This window comes from Mobula birostris, chromosome 24 (genome assembly GCF_030028105.1).
Source record: "Mobula birostris isolate sMobBir1 chromosome 24, sMobBir1.hap1, whole genome shotgun sequence".
Taxonomy (NCBI): Eukaryota; Metazoa; Chordata; class Chondrichthyes; order Myliobatiformes; family Myliobatidae; genus Mobula; species Mobula birostris.
This window is the reverse complement of record NC_092393.1, coordinates 59,395,438-59,415,489: the sequence shown is the minus strand read 5'-3', so window position 1 is coordinate 59,415,489 and position 20,052 is coordinate 59,395,438. Positions and strand designations below refer to the sequence as shown.

The window sequence follows — 20,052 nt, the reverse complement described above, 5'->3', positions numbered from 1 at the left end:
CTTCTAAATTCCAATGAGTATAAGCCTAGTCGATCCAGTCTTTCATCATATGACTGTGCTGCTGGAGATTTTGGAGGAGATGTTTTTGCCAACCCGAACTGACTGGGGTCTGCAAGTGAGGAAATCTGGGATCCAATTGCACGAGGGGGTATTGAGGCCCAGGTCTTGGAGTTTACTGATTAGTTTTGAGGGGGATGATGGTATGAAATGCTGAGCTGTAATCAATATAGAGCATCAAGTGTATGCAGTCTTTGCTGTCCAGATGTTCCAGAGTTGCATGAAGAGCCAATGAGATGGCATCTGTTGCGGACCTGTTCCGATAGTCAAATTGTAGCAGATCCAAGTCGCCACTCAGACAGGAGCTTGTATGCTTCAACACCAACCTCTCAAGACACTCCCATCATTATGGATGTAGGTGCCACTGGGTGCAGCCTGAATGCACAGCCTCAGACAGAAAAACAGAGATGAAGAGAAATTTCTTTAGCCAGAGAGTGGTGAATCTGTGGAATTCTTTGCCACAGATGGCTGTGGAGGCCAAGTCATTGGGTATACTTAAAGTGAAGGTTGATAGGTTCTTGATTAGTCAGGGTGTCAAAGATTGTAAAACAAAGGCAGCAGAATAGGACTAAGAGAAATAATTGATTAGCTATTATAGAATTGCAGAGCAGACTCAATGGGCTGAATGGCCTATTATCATGACAATCTCCACTGGCTAGCTGTGTTCCTTGACTTTCAGTAACCAACTCCGCACAGCCAGAAACCAAAACCTTGAACCACCTGGTCCCAAATGCCCAATATCAGACCCGCCTGTGTCTGAGCAATGTGGTAACTGGCTCACAGCTGGTTTCTTTCAATCTGATAACTTTCCCTCCTCCTTGCTCTCCCTCAGGCCATCCAGGACATGAACAGTCTAAAGCGGTACATTCAGCAGGCTGAAATGAACAACTACGCCCTGTTCAAGTGCTTTGTCTTTCTCCAGAGCTGCGGCAACGGGGATGTCCTGCTACGTAACGTGAAAGTGGAGCACGTCAACATGCCCGAGGCTTGCAATGTGGTGAAGGTGCTTGAGGAATTCATGTACGAGGAAGGTGTGATTACCCCCACTAACTAACAATAGGTTGTGTCAGACGTACTTTAACCAAGACTTCTCTCTTTAAATGTTGTGCTACTTGTGGAGAAACCTCACTGTCACTGATATTTGTTTGGCAACGCATGGATTCAGATATTTATTCCTATCAGAAGAGGTAATTGGGGGGGGGCAAGAGAGAAAGAGAGGAACAATTTTTTTTAAAAGAGGGATTTGTGATTGGTTACTGATCACTGGAAAATTTAACATGGTGAACTGTAGTATTTTCCTTGTCTGTCATTAATAGAGTAGTTACTCTGATTGTTTAGAAACATGTAGAGTGCAATTTTACTAAAGTTTATCAACCAAAACACTACTTGAAGATTCGGAGACACACCCACATAATGAAACCTGCCCACACTAGAGTGTGTGTTACTAATTAATTGTAAATAGTTGCCGTGTGTTCCAGGAATCTGTCTGGTTAAAAATGAAAATGTACCCTGGTTTGTTCAGAATCCAAATAGAAAGTCAATATTGGATGATTTTTGGTGTAGATCTGTCTGCTGCTGTCAGTTTTATATTTTATTAAGGAATGTATATCTCTGAATTAATTAAAGTAGATGCTTAATTAGCATGTGAGCTTTTACTGGTTTTTAAAGATTTAAAGTATAAAGTTTTCAAAATTTAAAGATCTATAGTATTAATGGTAAGACTCTTGGCAGTGTGGAGGATCACAGGGATCTTGGGGTCCGAGTCCATAGGACGCTCAAAGCTACTGTGTGGTTAAGAAGGCATACGGTGTATTGGCCTTCATCAATCGTGGAATTGAATTTAGGAGCCGAGAGGTAATGTTGCAGCTATATAGGACCCTAGTCAGACCCCACCTGGAGTACTGTGCTCAGTTCTGATCACCTCACTACAGGAAGGATGTGGAAACCATAGAAAGGGTGCAGAGGAGATTTACAAGCATGTTGCCTGGATTGGGGAGCATGACTTATGAGAATAGGTTGAGTGAACTCGGCCTTTTCTCCTTGGAGTGACAGAGGATGAGCGGTGACCTGATAGAGGTGTATAAGATGATGAGAGGCATTGATCATGTGGATAGTCAGAGGCTTTTTCCCAGGGCTGAAATGGCTGCCACAAGAGGACAGAGGTTTAAGGTGCTGGGGAGTAGGTACAGAGGAGATGTCAGGGGTAAGATTTTTACACAGAGAGTGGTGAATGCGTGGAATGGGCTGCTGGCAATGATGGTGGAGGCGGATACGATAGGGTCTTTTAAGAGACTTTTGGATAGGTACATAGAGCTTAGTAAAATAGAGGGCTATGGGTAAGCTTAGTAATTTCTAAGGTATGGACATGTTTGGCACAACTTTGTGGGCCGAAGGGCCTGTACTGTGCTGTAGGTTTTCTATGTTTCTAAAGATTAGCTTTATTTATCACATGTACATCAAACCATGCCATAGTGGGGTGAGTTGTCAGTGCCAATGAGCAACACAGTGCCTATCTAGTGATATAGCACAGAGTTGGCTCTTGCAGATCTTCGAGCCACGCTGCCTCTGCAACCTCAATTAACATTAATCTAATCATGGGACAATTTACAATGCCCAATTAACCTGCCTGATACGTCTTAGAACCGTGGGAGGAAACCGGAGCACCCGGAGGAAACCCACGCAATCATGGGGAGAAAGTACAAACACAATGGCAGTAATTAAACCTCAGTCTCCCAGTCACTGGTGCTGGAAGCGTTTTTGCTAACTGCTGTGTTACCATGCTGCCCCAGGGTTGTTGTCAGGTAGGTCAGGTACTGCAGAGCACAGACCGATCCCTCACAGGCTCAGGACAGGACAATGGTAGAAATGATCCTGGGTATTCTGCCCTGCCCCTACCAACCCTCCCCAAACATCTCACCTCCATCAGACAAGTTACTTTCTGAAGGTCAGTGATTACTGATTTAAAATAAAATGAACACACTCCAAAAGTTTGTTGAGATAGAAAAATCCTTTAATAGGACTGCATTCATGGAATGCTGGCTGCCAATATTGCACATACACTCAGTGGTCATGTAATTAGATTCGCCTGTACACTGGCTCGTTAATGCAAATATCTAATCAGCCAGCCATGTGACAGCAACTCAAATGTATAAAAGCGTGCAGAAATAGTCAAGAGGCTCAGTTCTTGTTCAGACCTAATATCAGAATGGGGGAGAAATGTGATCCAAATTACTTTGACTGCAGAATGATTGGTGGTGCCAGATGGGGTGGTCTGAGTATCTCTGAAACTGCTGATTTTCACACACAACCCAGTCTCTGGAGTTTACAGAAAATGGTGTGGAAAAACAAAAAAAAAGGTCCAGTGAATGGTAGTTCTGTGGGTGAAAACACCTTGTGAATGAGAGAGGTCAGAGGAGAATGGCCAGACAGGTTCAAGCTGACACGCACGATAGAACAGTGGTGTGCAGAAGAGCATCTGTGAGCGCACGACACTTCGGACCTTGAAGACCTTTGGACTATAGCAGCAGAAGACCATGAACTTACGTTCAATGTCCTTGTTATTAAGTATTGGAGATACCTGATAAAGATGGCACTGAGTGTATATGTACAACACAACCTGTCCACTCTCCCACATTTTATGTATAAAATTGCTGTCAAAGCACTTATGTTCACAGAGGTGTCAACGATTGTTCTGTTCTGAGTTGTGATAGAGTTATTTTTAGTGCAGGAAGACCTAAAAACTACTTGGTGTGAGGTGGCACAGTAGTGCAGTGGTTAGCACAATGCTTTACAGTATCAGTGACCCAGGTTCAATTACCACTGCTGTCTGTAAGGAGTTTGTATGCTCCCCCTGTGACCGCATGAGTTTCCACTGGGTGCCTTGGTTTCCTCCCACAGTCCAAAGACATATGGATGAGGTTAATTGGTCATTGTAAATTGTCCCATGATGAGGCCAGGATTAAGTAGGTGGGTTGCTGAGTGGCGTGGCTGAAAGGGCCAGAAGGTATTCTGTTCTGTATCTCAATAATAAGGCCATAAGATATCAGAGCAGAATTAGGCCATTTGGCCCATTGAGTCTGCTCCACCATTTCATCATGGCTGATCCATTTCCCCTCAGCCCGTCTCCTGGCTTCTCCCTGTATAAATAAGTACAAGAACAGAGACAAAATACACCCTCAACAGACTCTGCTCATAGATTTGTAGGGCTTGGATCATCCTCCAAGTGGGAGGGCAGGTTTAGATTGATCTTAGAGTAGGTTAAACAGACAGCACAACATCGTTGGGCCAAAGGGCCTGCATTGTGCTAGACTATTCTCTGTTCTGCTTTTTGACTAAATTGATACTGACAGATAGAGCAGATTTTTAAAAAATTCCTCCGAGCTATTTTTTTTTTAACTTTTCTGCATTTTAACTGCAGATTTGTTCTGTGAGGTTTTCCGTTTATTGTGGTGTATTGTCCATAAAATTGTTGTCTAGGCGGGCCAAATTATCTACAGACCATCATCGCAAACCTTATTTACAGAGTTTGGACAGTTATGTACACTTGGTAAAACCTTTTCTACAGAAGTTAATTGGCACTTGGAGACCAAAGTATTAAACAGGTGAGTGTTACAAAAAAGTTGGGAAGAAAATGTACCATACGTTTGCTCCCTGTAACAGTTGGGATGCAGTGCAGCTCTTTCACTGGAGTTTAATTCTTCCGAAGTTGAGAATCTCCAGGAGGACCACAACCTTATCATGATTTGGAGACTTGTGTGCCTCATTGACCTGGAGCGTGTTGGCTCCTGGTAGGATCACCCATGCCAGACAGATCAAAGGGTAGAGGCCAGACTAAGAGCTGTCCACTGGTCCTTCTACATCTGAGTGCGACGGTTCTCCTGAGTCTCCACCCAGAACTCGCACGACTGACAGGAGTGGAAACTGAGGGGAAGCTACTGAGAAGCGATGAAGGAAGTCCTGAACACCGTCAGATATGGAGGAGCTTCATTGCTGCCCCAAACACCAGCAGTGTAACAGACAGTAAGAAGCAGCGGTTGAGAACTCCACCACCAGATTTCTAAATGGTCCATAAACACTACCTCATTATTCCTCTCTTGTATTAGTTATTTAACTTACTGTAAGTTTTATATCTGATTCTGTAATGCTGCCACAAAACAACAAATTTCACGACATGTCAGTGATAATAATTCTGATTCTCAGTGTAACGCAGTCCTGCTGATACCTGCAGAAGGCAGTATCCATCATTAAGAAACCCTCACCACCCAGGACATGCCCTCTTCTCATTCCCACCATCAGGGAGGAGGTACAGGAGCTTGAAGACCCACACTCAATTTTTTTTTTAGGAACAGCTTCTTCCCCTCCACCATCACATTTCTGAGCAGTCCATGAAATATTTCTAAAATGCTGAGTATGGGTCTTCAGGCTCCTCCCTGATGCTGGTAATAAGAAGAGTAGAGCAGACTCAACGGGCTAATTCTGCTCCCATGTCCAAGCAGGTCCTTAGGGATGGATGCTGCTGTCTTGGGGCACCACCTTTTGCAGATGTCCTCAATGGCGGGTTGGCCAGTGCCATTGATGGAGCTGGCTGAGTTTATAACCCTCTGCAACTTATTCTGATCTTGTGCAGTGGCCCCTCTATACCAGGCAGTCATGCAACCAGCTAGAATGCTCTCCACAGTATATCTATAGAAATTTGCTAGACTCTGGTGACAGTCCAAACCTCCTCAAACTCCTCATGAAATATAGCCGCTATCGTGCCTTCTTCATAACTGCATCAATATGTCCAGCCCTGGATAGATCTTCACCCAGGAACGGGAAGCTGCTCTGCTTTTCTACTGCAGCTCTTGTTACAAGCTTCAGTTAGGCACCACTGAATCAAATCCCAGTGTCCATTTATCCAGTTGTTTCAATCAGTTAAAAGTGATGTTCAAAGACATCAGCTTTGCAGAGCCTGTGACTGGGGTTCAGTTCCCACTGCTGTCTGTAAGGAGTTTAATATTTTCTCCCCATGAGCACGTGGGTTTCCTCCAGGTGCTCCACGTTCCAAAGACGTATGCGTTAGGGCAATTAAGTTGTGGGCATAATATGCTGCGACGCTTGCGGGCTGCCTGCAGCGCATCCTTGGACTGTGTTGGTTGTTTGCACAAAACGGCACATTTCATTGTATGTTTTGATGTACATGTGACAAATAAAGCTAAACTTTAAAGTCCGGGTTGTGATATCATGCTGGCTTGGCCAGTCCGGAGTATTAAGCTGGGGGAAGCGTTCCGATTTCTAGGAGACTGTAGGCGAAGATGTTCCAGAGGATGGCAAAGAGCACGAAGACGAGATAGGCGAGGACAAAGATCCACCAGATGGACTGTTCGTGGAGTTTCTGCTCGTAGTTCCTGAGGATCACCACCCCCAGCGTGATCCCCACCAGCACTCCGCCGAGGTGAGACACAAAGCTGGGGTGGGTGCAGGACGGGTGGGTGGGCGGGTGGAATCGTAACCAGACGGCACGGCCAAATTCCAGACTCACTGAAAGGGAAAAGGAGACTTGTATTTCTACGGTGCCAACCGCTCCAAAGACCAGCAGGACTGTCAGCGAACAGAGAGGAAGTTCTAGCAAAGCTTGCAAAGTGACCTGAGTTAATAGGGAAAGGTTCAACAGAACAGGACTTTAGCAGACCAGCAGGACCATAAGACATAGGAGCAGAATTAGGCTATTGTACAGTTTTGGTCACCGAATTATAGGAAAGATGTCAACAAAATAGAGAGAGTACAGAGAAGATTTACTAGAATGTTACCTGGCTTTCATCACCTGAGTTACAGAGAAAGGTTGTAGTTGGGTCTTTATTCTCTGGAACGTAGAAGGTTGAGGAGGGACTTGATAGAGGTATTTAAGGTCATGAGGGGGATTGATAGAGTTGACGTGGGTAGGCTTTTTCCATTGAGAGTGGGGGAGATTCAAACAAGAGGACATGAGTTGAGAGTTAGGGGGCAAAAGTTTAGGGGTAACATTGGGGAAACTTCTTTACTCAGAGAGTGGTAGCTGTGTGGAACGAGCTTCCAGCAGAAGTGGTTGAAGCAGGTTTGATGTTGTCATTTAAAGTTAAATTGGACAGCTATATGGGAAGGAAAGGAATGGAGGGTTATGGGCTGAGTGCAGGTCGGTGGGACTAGGTGAAAGTAAGAGTTCGGCACGGACTAGAAGGGCCGAGATGGCCTGTTTCCGTGCTGTAATGGTTATATGGTTACTTAGTCGAGGTGAATGAAGAGAGATTTGATAGAGATATAGAAAATTATGAGGGGTATAGATTGGGTTAGTGCTAGCAGGCTTTTTCCACGAGGTTGGTTGAGACTAGAACTGGAGGTGATAGGTTAACAGTATTGGAACGATGGCAGATGGAATTTAGTGCAGGCCAAGCGTGAGGTGTTGCACTTTGGGAGGACAAACGTGGTGAGTGACAGGGCACCGAGTGCAGTTGAACAGCGGGATCTGGGAATACAGGTTCAGAATTTCTTGAAAGTGGCGTCACAGGTAGATAGGGTTGCAAAAAGAGAGCTTTTGGCACTTTGGCCTTTGTAAGTCAAAGTATTGCGTACGGCAGATGGGATGTTATGTTGAAGTAAGACGTCGGTGAGGCTGAATTTGGAGTGTTGTGTACGTTTGTGGTTAGCTACCTGCAGGAAGGATGTAAATAAGCTTGAAAGAGCGCAGAGAGAAGTTAGTAGGATGTTGGGGACCTGAGTTATAGGGAAAGGTTGGATAGAATAGGACTTACCAGATCCTGAGACATAGGAGCACAATTAGGCTCTTTGGCCAATTGAGTGTCGGAGACAGGGGCACGTAGAGGGTAAATGCAAGCCAGGCTTTCTCCACTGCAGCTTGGGTATACCGAGAACTGAAGGCCATGGTTAACAGTCAAGGGTAAAACATTTAAATTTAAGAGGAGCATGAGGGGGATCTTCTTCATTCAGAAGGTGATGTGAGAGTGGAAGAAACTTAGTGGAAGTGGTGGAAGCAGGTTCATTTATAACATTTAAGAGAAATTTGGATAAGTACATGGATGGGAGAGGTATGGAGAACCATGGTTCAGGTGTAGGTTGATGGGACTGTGCAGGATAACAGTTTAACATGGACTAGATGAGCCGAAGTTAATGAGTACACCTTCCTGCCCCGCTGGATGACCCATATGAAGAGGGTGGGGCTTTGGAGAGAGTGGGTGGGTGAACAAAACACTGGATGGCATCGGGACATGATGGTGGCAGCCACAGCCTCTGCTCCCGTACTTAACGTGCATGGACTGATTTAACCGATCTGCACCCAATGCCTGACTGTGCACTCTGTCAGGCTCAGCCCGAACTGCTGAACCATCAAAGGAACAGAGTGTGATCACCGTTCAGATGCAATATTTCATCTGGTGTCGTATTCAGACCTCAGGGCATCCCACAGGGCCTTGAATTTACCGTCCTGACCCCTAACCTGACAGCAGATGATGTATAGTCTCTCTTGTACAGGAACATATGGTTCTCAGCACATATGGCTCTAAAAGACATAGGGGCAGAATTAGGTTATTTGGCCCATCGAGTCTGCTCCACCATTCCATCATGGCTGATTTATTATTCCTCTCAACCCCTCCTCCTTCCCTTTCTCCTATTGTCCACTCTCCTCTCCTATCAGACTCTTTCTTCTCCAGCCCCCGACATTCCCACCCACCTGGTTTCACCTTATCACCTTCCAGCTAGCCTCTTTCCCCTCCCGTCCTCACCTTTTTATTGATGCATCTTCCCCTTTCCTCCTCAGTCCTGATGAAGGATCTCAGCCCGAAACATTGACTACTCTTTTCCATTGATGCTGCCTGGCTTGCTGAGTTCTCCAGTATTGGGGTGTGTTGCTTTGGATTTCCAACATCTGCAGACCTCCTTGTGTTTGTGGTTTACAACCTCATTCTCCTGCCTTCTCTCTGTAACCTTTGATGCCCTTTACTAATCAAAAGCCTCTGCTTTAAATATACCCAGTGACTTGGCCATCACAGCTGCCTGTGGCAATGAATTCCACAGATTTACTAGCCTCTGGCAAAAGAAATTCCTCCTCGGCTCTGTTGAATACTTACTACAAATCATGGCAATTCCCATCCGGATCAGTTTAAACTGACATCTCATTCCGGACCAGTTCTGGAAAACATAATGCAATGTTGAGCAGTTTTGCAGCACTTCCAGTAGTTTTCAGAGACAGTCCTACCCCACACGTAAAATGCACCGACAGGGGTTGGCCTTTGTAAGTCATTTAATTTTTTAATGTTAAAGTAGGATTGACGTAGTATTGGTGTAAATGGGTAGTTGATGTCCAGGCACATGGTTGACAGAAAGGTAGAGGCTATGTAGGAGGGGAGGGTTAGATTGATCTAGGAATAGGTTAAAGAGTTGGCACAACATTGTGGGCCAAAGGGCCTGTTTCTGTACTGTTTGGCTCTATGATAGAGAAAATGTAGAACTGTAGGAAAAAAACCTCACTGAATTCCTTTAAGGCATGGACCCCTACCATTAACCATAGACCCCTGGTCGGGAACCACTGCTGTAAGGGAAGCTACTGTCCTTCCTCAGTCATTCCATCCTTCTTTGGTCAAACCCTCACTGGCAGCTCAGTTAAACAGCTGAGGAAGGAAAACTACACCGACAGCTTCAAAGCTCAAAACTATACCTTTCCTCACCAGGCCATGGAGTTAACTAGCGGATAGGCAATAAATAACTCTCCCCCGTACCACCCAGAGTGTGAGACTAAATAACATTGTAAATTTTATTTAGAAGGCCTATGGTGTGTTGGCCTCCATTAGTTGGGGAATTGAGGTTAAGAGCTACATGGTAAAGTTGTAGCTTTATAAAACTCTGGTTAGACCACACCTGGAGTATTGTGTTCCGTTTCGGTCCAGTCTCCTCATCATAGGAAAAATGTAGAAGCTTTAAAGAGGGTGCACAGGAGGTTTACCAGGATGCTGTGTGTCAGGGGTCATGAAGTCTGTGAAGTTACCATAACTAGAGAAAAGTTTCTTGGGAAACTGAAAGGTCTGAAGGTAGATAAGTCACTTGGACCAGATGGTGTACACCCCAGAGTTCTGGAAGAGGTGACTGAAGAGATTGTGGAAGCATTAGTAATGATCTTTCAGGAATCACAGATTCTGGAATAGTTCCAGAAGACTGGAAAATTGCAAATGTCACTCCAATCTTCAAGAAGGGAGAGAGGCAGAAAAGAAGAAATATAGGCCAGTTAGTCTGACCTTCGTGGTTGGGAAGATGTTGGAGTTAATTATTAAGAATGAGATTTCAGGGGACTTCGAGGCATATGATAAAATAGGCCGTAGTCAACCTGGTTTCCTCAAGGGAAAATCTTGCCTGACAAATCTGTTGGAATTCTTTGAAGAAATAACAAGCAGGATAGTCAAAGGAAAATGTTATGTACTTGGATTTTCAGAAGGCCTTTGAACAAGATGCCACACATAAGGCTGCTTATCAAGCTATGACTCCATGATATTACAGGAAAGATTCTAGCATGGATAAAGCAGTGGCTGATTGATAGGAGGCAAAGAGTGGGAATAAAGGGAGCCTTTTCTAGCTGGCTGCTGGTGACTAGTGGTGTTCCATAGTGGTCTATGTTGGGACCGATTCTCTTTACATTATATGTCAATGATTTGGATGATGGAATTGGTGGCTTTGTTGCGAAGTTTGCAGACTATATGAAGATAGGTAGAGGGACGGGTAGCTTTGAGGAGGTAGAGAGGCTACAGAAGGACAGGCAGATTAGGAGAATGGGCAAAAAAAAATGGCAGATGGAACACAGTGTAGGGAAGTGTACGGTCATGCACTTTGGTAGAAGAAATGAAAGGGTTGACTATTTTCTAAATGTAGAGAAAATACAAAAAAAACTGAGATGCAAAGGGACTTGGGAGTCCTTGAGTGGGATTCCCTAAAGGTTAATTTGCAGGTTGAGTCTGTGGTGAGGTAGGCAAATGTGATGTTAGCATTCATTTCAAGAGGAGTAGAATATAAAAGCACGGATGTAACACTGAGACTTTATAAAACACTGGTGAGGCCTTACTTGGAGTATTGTGAGCAGTTTTGGGTCCCTTATCACAGAAAGGATGTGCTGAAACTGGAGAGGGTTCAAAGGAGGTTCACAAAAATGATTCCAGGATTGAATGGCCTGTCATATGATAGCTCTGGGCATGTATTCACTAGAATTCTGAAGAATGATGGGTGACCTCATTGAAACCTATAAAATGCTGAAAGGCCTTGTGAGAGTGGATGTGGAGAGTATGCTTCCTACGGTACGAAAGTCTTAGACCAGAGGACACAGCCTCAGAATCGGGGCACATCCTTTTCAGAACAGAGACGAGGAGGAATTTCTTTACCAGAGAGTGATGAACTCGTTCCACAGGGATCTCTGGAGGCCAAGTCTTTATGTATATTTCAGCAAGAGTTTGATAGGTTCTTGATTGTCAAGACTTGAAGGGATATGGCGAGAAGGCAGGAGATTGGGGCTGAGAAGAAAATTGGATCAGCCAGGATGAAATGGTGGAGCAGATTTGATGGGTCAAATGGTCAGATTCTGTTCCTATATCTTATGGTCTTGTATATAGCAGGGGGCCTAAGACTTTTGCACAGTACTGTAGTAATTTTATATATTACATCATACTGCTGCCACAAAAAAAAATGAATTTTATGACATATGTGAGTGATTATAAACCTGATTCTGATCTGGGTCTTTATTGTGGACTGAGAGTGGGAAGGGGGCAAGGAGAGGGGAATCATGGTTGGGAAAAAGGGAAGGGAGAGAGGAGGGAGTGGGAAGCACCAGAGAAACAGTCTGTAATGATCAATAAACCAATTGTTTGGAATCAAATGACCTTGCCTGCTGTCTCAGCACCTGCACTATCCACCTCCTCCCGGCACTACTTCTCTGCCACCTGTTCCAGACCCTTCCTGCAGTGCCCCACCCTTGCCATTCCCAAATCCTTTGCTCCCTACCAGATCTACAAACTCACTCTTTGCTACACATTGACAAACACAGTACTGTGCAAAGTCTTAGGCACCCTAGCTGTATATATATGCCTAAGACCTTTGCACGGTACTGTAGGTTGAGTGCACTGGGGCTTTTCTCTTTGCAGTGAAGGAGAACGAGAGGGACTTGATAGCGGTGTACAAGGTGATAAGAGGCGTAGCCAGCACCTTCTTTCCAGACACAAGAGGTACTGCAGATGCTAGAAATCTAGAGCAGAGTGCTGGAGGAGCTCAGGAGGTTAGGCAGCATCTGTGGATGGGAATAGACAGCCAATGTTTTGGGTTGAGACCCTTCTCCCCAGGGCAGAGATAGCTAATACAAGGCGGTATAATTTTAAGATGAATGGAGTAAAGTATAGCGGGGGGATGTCAGAGGTGTTTTTTTTAAACACTGAGTGTTAGGTATGTGGAAATTGCTGCCAGAAATGGTGGTTGAGACAGGTACATTAGGGGCATTAAACAGACACTTACAGTAGATAGGCATATGGATGAAAGAAAAATGGATTAGATTGATCCAGGTGTGGAAGTAGGTTAGGGTTTGGCATGTCAAAGTGGCCCGTGGTCTGCTGTATGTTCTGTGTTCACACTCTGTATCTCGGTACATGTGACAGTAATAAACTAATTCAAAATATGACTGACTCTCATTCTGTGTCTCTGGTGACTAGCCACCACGTGTCTGCGAACTCGTGTCTGCGGAAGGTTGGTAAGGTCTGTTTGTTACAGAGTGTGTGTGACATGGATCCTGCACTCTACTCGTTGAAAAACACCGGAGCCAGGCGCGTCTCATTACCATGGCTACGTTGGCCAGATGTGCGGAGATGAGTGCGTAAACTCCTCCCGAGGAACCCACTACGGGCGCAGTCATGTCTGCCACCGACACGCCCAGTGAACCTGATGAGAAGGGGGAGAAGGCATCAGAGTGAAGGCTTGAGAAGCCCGGAGAAACATTCACTGATCTTGTACCTTTCGTACCCACAACTTAGAGCATAAAACCGTAAACCCACGTATACTACCTCATGCTGCATTTGCCTTCCTCAACACCAACTCAACGTGCAGGTTAACCTTTAGGTAATCCTTCACTCAGACTCTCAAGTCCCTTTGCACCTCTGTCTTCTGAATTTTCACCCTGTTTAGAAAATAGTCCACGTCTTTATTCCTTCTAGTAAGTACACAACCCATACACTACTGGGCGCTGTGTTCCATCTGTCACTTCTTTGCCTATTCTCCCAATCTGTCTAAGTCCTTCTGTAGACTACCTGCCCCTCAACCTATCTTTATATCATCTTCAAACTTGTCCACAAAGCCATCAATTCCATCATCTAAATCATTGACATATAACGTAAAAAGAATCAGTCCCAACACCAACCCCTGTGGAACACCACTAGTCACCGGCAGCCAACTGGAATAGGCCCCCTTTGTACCCCTGCACCCAAATTTCTCACAGCCAGAGAGGCAGCCCGTGTAATGTACACTCAGTAGGTACCTCCTGTACCTAATAAATGGCCACTGAGTGTACGTTCACGGTCTTCTGCTGCTGTAGCCCGTCCACTTCGAGGTTCGATGTGTGTTCAGAGATACTGTTCTGCAAGCCACTGGTTATCTGAGTTACTATCACCTTCCTCTCAGCTTGAACCTGTCAGTCTGACCATTCTCCTCTGACCTCTGTCATTAACAAGGCATTTTCACCCACAGAACTGCCGCTCATTGGATTTTATTTTTGTTTTCCGCAGCATTCTCTGTAAACTCTAGAGACTGTTGTGCATGAAAATCCCAGGAGACCAGCAGTTTCTCAGATTTTCTACACCCTGTTGGACACCAACAATCATTCCATGGTCAAAGTCACTTAGATCACATTTCTTCCCCATTCTGATGTTTGGTCTGAACACCTGAATCTCTTGACCATGTCTGCATGCTTTAATGCATTGAGTTGCTGCCATATGATTGGCTGATTAGATATTTGCAATAACAACCTATTATTTGTTATTTGCAATAACAAATAACAATTTGTCAAATGGTAGAAGCTGAATCATCTGCAGCTCAGCATCAATAAGACAAAGGAGATGGTGATGGACTTTGCAAGGACTAAGCCTGCACTGCTCCCTGTTACTATTGATGGTGAGGACGTGGATGCGGTGAGAGCCTACATGTACCAGGGCTGAACCTGGATGACAGACTTGAGTGGAGCACCAACACAGAGGCCGTGTACAAGAGGGGCCAGAGTCACCTCTACTTCCTGAGGAGACTGAGGTCATTTGGAGTTTGCAGGCCTCTTTCACATGTTCTACCAGTCTGTTGTCACCAGTACAATCTTCTATGTGGTGATGTGCTGGGGCAATGGCATCAACATGGGTGATGCCAATAGGCTCAATAAACTGATTAGGAAGGCTGGCTCAAACTGGACACACTGGAGGCTGTGGTAGGACAACGGACCCTATGGAAAATCCTGGCAATTCTGGACAATGTTTCTCACCCTCTGCACGCCACCTTGGCTGAACAGAGGAGCACGTTTAGTAAAAGACTAAGACAACTGCACTGCTCCAAAGAGCGATATGAGGCCATTCTTACCCTCGGCCATTAGGCTCTATAATGAGTCACCTATAGCTGGGGAAGTGATCTTGTAATCTTTGACTTGTTAATCTTGTACATCTTATTTTTAAGATAACTTATTTTTATGCTTTCTTACTTCTAATATTTGTGTATCTTTACACTTGTAATGCTTCTGTGACACTGTAATTTCCTTTGGGACCAATAAAATATCTATCTATCTATCTAACGTGCAGGTGTATAGGTATACCTAATAAAGTGGCCACTTAGAATAAGCACCCCAGCTAATTGGGGCACAGGTAGATCCCATAACTTGCAGATCACACACTTTCAAACTGGCATACCGTCAACATCCTGACTTTGTGCAATGACACACAGATCCCAGGTGTGAAGGTAATCTATTCCTGTCTCTTTACAAAGCTGACTGAACATTGATCGCTGCTGTCCTCCTGTCAGCCGCCCAGGTCAGGCATTATATTCATCAGGCCAATATTGACAAACTGTTGTCAACTCCCCTCCTCCACCGACAATCGATCAGCAGATGTCAATGTGTATTGTACATCACGCCTCGAAATCTGGCAGAGGCACAGGCTGCCTTCATACTCAGTTATGTGGGACAAACAGACCACTGGGGTTAACATGCACATACTGGTGTTTCTCCTCAATGAGACTCCTTCACTCCATCTTCCTCTCTGTTCCATTCTCCTGCTTGTGGTTACCCAGGCTATGTGCTCCAACTGAATGCGGAAGTGAGTTCCCCATCCCACTTTTGGTGAATACGTTTCTGAGTTCTTTATTGCGTTCAATAGTGTTTTGATCACTTATTACTTACACTCACTTCCACGACTGTTACACCCCGTCAGCCTGTCTTCCACTGTTACACCCGTCAGCCCGTCCCCCACTGTTACACCCATCAGTCCGTCCTTCACTGTTACACCCGTCAGTCCATCCCCCACTGTTACACCCGTCAGTCCATCCTCGACTGTTACACCCGTCAGCTTGTGCCCCACTGTTACACCCGTCAGCCCGTCCCCGACTGTTACACCCGTCAGCCCGTCCCCGACTGTTACACCCGTCAGCCCGTCCCCGACTGTTACACCCGTCAGCTTGTGCCCCACTGTTACACCCGTCAGCCCGTCCCCCACTGTTACACCGTCAGTCCGTCCCCCACTGTTACACCCGTCAGTCCGTCCCCAACTGTTACACCCGTCAGTCCGTCCCCCACTGTTACACCCGTCAGCCCGTCCCCAACTGTTACACCCGTCAGCTTGTGCCCCACTGTTACACCCGTCAGCCCGTCCCCGACTGTTACACCCGTCAGCCCGTCCCCCACTGTTACACCCGTCAGCCCGTCCCCCACTGTTACACCCGTCAGTCCGTCCCCAACTGTTACACCCGTCAGCCCGTCCCCAACTGTTACACCCGTCAGCTTGTGCCCCACTGTTACACCCGTCAGCCCGTCCCCGACTGTTACACCCGTCAGCCCGTCCCCCACTGTTACACCCGTCAGCCCGTCCCCAACTGTTACACCCGTCAGCTTGTGCCCAACTGTTACACCCGTCAGTCCATCCCCCACTGTTACACCCGTCAGCCCGTCCTTCACTGTTACACCCGTCAGCCCGTCCTTCACTGTTACACCCGTCAGCCCGTCCCCGAAGGTTACACCCGTCAGTCCGTCCCCAACTATTACACCCGTCATTCCGTCCCCGACTGTTACACCCGTCAGCCCGTCCCCAACTGTTACACCCGTCAGTCCGTCCCCCACTGTTACACCCGTCAGTCCATCCCCCACTGTTACACCCGTCAGTCCGTCCCCGACTGTTACACCCGTCAGCTTGTGCCCCACTGTTACACCCGTCAGTCCGTCCCCCACTGTTACACCCGTCAGTCCCTCCTCGACTGTTACACCCGTCAGCCCGTCCTCCACTGTTACACCCGTCAGTCCGTCCTTCACTGTTACACCCGTCAGTCCATCCCCCACTGTTACACCCGTCAGCTTGTGCCCCACTGTTACACCCGTCAGCCCGTCCTCCACTGTTACACCCGTCAGCCCGTCCCCGATTGTTACACCTGTCAGCCCGTCCCCAACTGTTACACCCGTCAGCTTGTGCCCCACTGTTACACCCGTCAGTCCATCCCCCACTGTTACACCCGTCAGCCCGTCCTCCACTGTTACACCCGTCAGCCCGTCCCCCACTGTTACACCCGTCAGCCCGTCCCCGACTGTTACACCCGTCAGCCCGTCCCCAACTGTTACACCCGTCAGCTTGTGCCCCACTGTTACACCCGTCAGTCCGTCCCCAACTGTTACACCCGTCAGTCCATCCCCCACTGTTACACCCGTCAGCCCGTCCCCAACTGTTACACCCGTCAGCTTGTGCCCCACTGTTACACCCGTCAGCCCGTCCTTCACTGTTACACCCGTCAGCCCGTCCCCCACTGTTACACCCGTCAGTCCGTCCCCAACTGTTACACCCGTCAGCCCGTCCTCCACTGTTACACCCGTCAGTCCCTCCTCGACTGTTACACCCGTCAGCCCGTCCCCCACTGTTACACCCGTCAGCCCGTCCTCCACTGTTACACCCGTCAGCTTGTGCCCCACTGTTACACCCGTCAGTCCGTCCCCCACTGTTACACCCGTCAGTCCCTCCTCGACTGTTACACCCGTCAGCTTGTGCCCCACTGTTACACCCGTCAGCCCGTCCTCCACTGTTACACCCGTCAGCCCGTCCCCGACTGTTACACCCGTCAGCCCGTCCCCGACTGTTACACCCGTCAGCCCGTCCCCAACTGTTACACCCGTCAGCTTGTGCCCCACTGTTACACCCGTCAGTCCGTCCCCAACTGTTACACCCGTCAGTCCATCCCCCACTGTTACACCCGTCAGCCCGTCCCCGACTGTTACACCCGTCAGCCCGTCCTCCACTGTTACACCCGTCAGCCCGTCCCCGACTGTTACACCCGTCAGCTTGTGCCCCACTGTTACACCCGTCAGTCCGTCCCCCACTGTTACACCCGTCAGTCCCTCCTCGACTGTTACACCCGTCAGCTTCTGCCCCACTGTTACACCCGTCAGTCCGTCCCCCACTGTTACACCCGTCAGTCCCTCCTCGACTGTTACACCCGTCAGCTTGTGCCCCACTGTTACACCCGTCAGCCCGTCCTCCACTGTTACACCCGTCAGCCCGTCCCCGATTGTTACACCTGTCAGCCCGTCCCCAACTGTTACACCCGTCAGCTTGTGCCCCACTGTTACACCCGTCAGTCCGTCCCCAACTGTTACACCCGTCAGTCCATCCCCCACTGTTACACCCGTCAGCCCGTCCTCCACTGTTACACCCGTCAGCCCGTCCCCCACTGTTACACCCGTCAGCCCGTCCCCGACTGTTACACCCGTCAGCCCGTCCCCAACTGTTACACCCGTCAGCTTGTGCCCCACTGTTACACCCGTCAGTCCGTCCCCAACTGTTACACCCGTCAGCCCGTCCTCCACTGTTACACCCGTCAGCCCGTCCCCGACTGTTACACCCGTCAGCCCGTCCCCCACTGTTACACCCGTCAGTCCGTCCCCAACTGTTACACCCGTCAGTCCATCCCCCACTGTTACACCCGTCAGCCCGTCCTCCACTGTTACACCCGTCAGCCCGTCCCCAACTGTTACACCCGTCAGCTTGTGCCCCACTGTTACACCCGTCAGTCCGTCCCCAACTGTTACACCCGTCAGCCCGTCCTCCACTGTTACACCCGTCAGCCCGTCCCCGACTGTTACACCCGTCAGCCCGTCCCCCACTGTTACACCCGTCAGTCCGTCCCCAACTGTTACACCCGTCAGTCCATCCCCCACTGTTACACCCGTCAGCCCGTCCTCCACTGTTACACCCGTCAGCCCGTCCCCCACTGTTACACCCGGCAGCCCGTCCCCGACTGTTACACCCGTCAGCCCGTCCCCAACTGTTACACCCGTCAGCTTGTGCCCCACTGTTACACCCGTCAGTCCGTCCCCAACTGTTACACCCGTCAGTCCATCCCCCACTGTTACACCCGTCAGCCCGTCCCCAACTGTTACACCCGTCAGCTTGTGCCCCACTGTTACACCCGTCAGTCCGTCCCCAACTGTTACGCCCGTCAGCCCGTCCTTCACTGTTACACCCGTCAGCCCGTCCCCCACTGTTACACCCGTCAGTCCGTCCCCAACTGTTACACCCGTCAGCCCGTCCCCCACTGTTACACCCGTCAGCCCGTCCCCGACTGTTACACCCGTCAGTCCGTCCCCCACTGTTACACCCATAAGCCCGTCCCCAACTGTTACACCCGTCAGTCCGTCCCCCACTGTTACACCCGTCAGTCCGTCCCCGACTGTTACACCCGTCAGCCCGTCCCCCACTGTTACACCCGTCAGCCCGTCCTTCACTGTTACACCCGTCAGTCCGTCCCCGACTGTTACACCCGTCAGCCCGTCCCCGACTGTTACACCCGTCAGCTTGTGCCCCACTGTTACACCCGTCAGTCCGTCCCCCACTGTTACACCCGTCAGTCCGTCCCCGATTGTTACACCCGTCAGCCCGTCCCCCACTGTTACACCCGTCAGCCCGTCCTTCACTGTTACACCCGTCAGCCCGTCCCCCACTGTTACACCCATCAGCCCGTCCCCGACTGTTACACCCGTCAGCCCGTCCCCGACTGTTACACCCGTCAGCCCGTCCCCCACTGTTACACCCGTCAGTCCGTCCCCGACTGTTACACCCGTCAGCCCGTCCCCGACTGTTACACCCGTCAGCCCGTCCCCCACTGTTACACCTGTCAGCCCGTCCCCGACTGTTACACCCGTCAGCTTGTGCCCCACTGTTACACCCGTCAGCCCGTCCCCGACTGTTACACCCGTCAGTCCGTCCTCCACTGTTACACCCGTCAGCCCGTCCTTCACTGTTACACCCGTCAGCCCGTCCCCGAAGGTTACACCCGTCAGCCCGTCCCCCACTGTTACACCCGTCAGCCCGTCCCCGACTGTTACACCCGTCAGCCCGTCCCCGACTGTTACACCCGTCAGCCCGTCCTCCACTGTTACACCCGTCAGCCCGTCCCCGACTGTTACACCCGTCAGCCCGTCCCCCACTGTTACACCCGTCAGTCCGTCCCCAACTGTTACACCCGTCAGTCCATCCCCCACTGTTACACCCGTCAGCCCGTCCCCCACTGTTACACCCGTCAGCCCGTCCCCCACTGTTACACCCGTCAGCCCGTCCCCAACTGTTACACCCGTCAGCTTGTGCCCCACTGTTACACCCGTCAGTCCGTCCCCAACTGTTACACCCGTCAGTCCGTCCCCGACTGTTACACCCGTCAGCCCGTCCCCCACTGTTACACCCGTCAGTCCGTCCCCAACTGTTACACCCGTCAGTCCATCCCCCACTG

General features: G+C 48.8%; 2 protein-coding genes across 3 annotated transcripts in view; one reads left to right on the top strand and one right to left on the bottom strand.

The window, feature by feature from the left end:
* c24h17orf75 (chromosome 24 C17orf75 homolog) overlaps positions 1–6,262 on the top strand; it is a 32,971-nt gene extending 26,709 nt beyond the window's left edge. Inside the window, exon 10 of one of the 2 annotated variants that reach the window (XM_072242683.1) lies at positions 980–6,262. In XM_072242683.1, coding sequence (XP_072098784.1) covers positions 980–1,111 — 132 coding nt within the window. In that variant the 3' untranslated portion in view covers positions 1,112–6,262. Of the gene's footprint in view, positions 1–889 lie in introns of both variants that reach the window. The other variant, XM_072242682.1, reaches the window with a different exon arrangement.
* An 8-nt stretch (positions 6,263–6,270) lies between these two features.
* rhbdl3 (rhomboid, veinlet-like 3 (Drosophila)) overlaps positions 6,271–20,052 on the bottom strand; it is a 39,444-nt gene continuing 25,662 nt past the window's right edge. The window contains exons 6-8 of the mRNA XM_072242684.1: positions 12,887–12,987; positions 9,156–9,216; positions 6,271–6,576 (exon numbers count right to left, since the gene is read on the bottom strand). Coding sequence (XP_072098785.1) covers positions 6,305–6,576; positions 9,156–9,216; positions 12,887–12,987 — 434 coding nt within the window. The 3' untranslated portion in view covers positions 6,271–6,304. The remainder of the gene's footprint in view (positions 6,577–9,155; positions 9,217–12,886; positions 12,988–20,052) is intronic.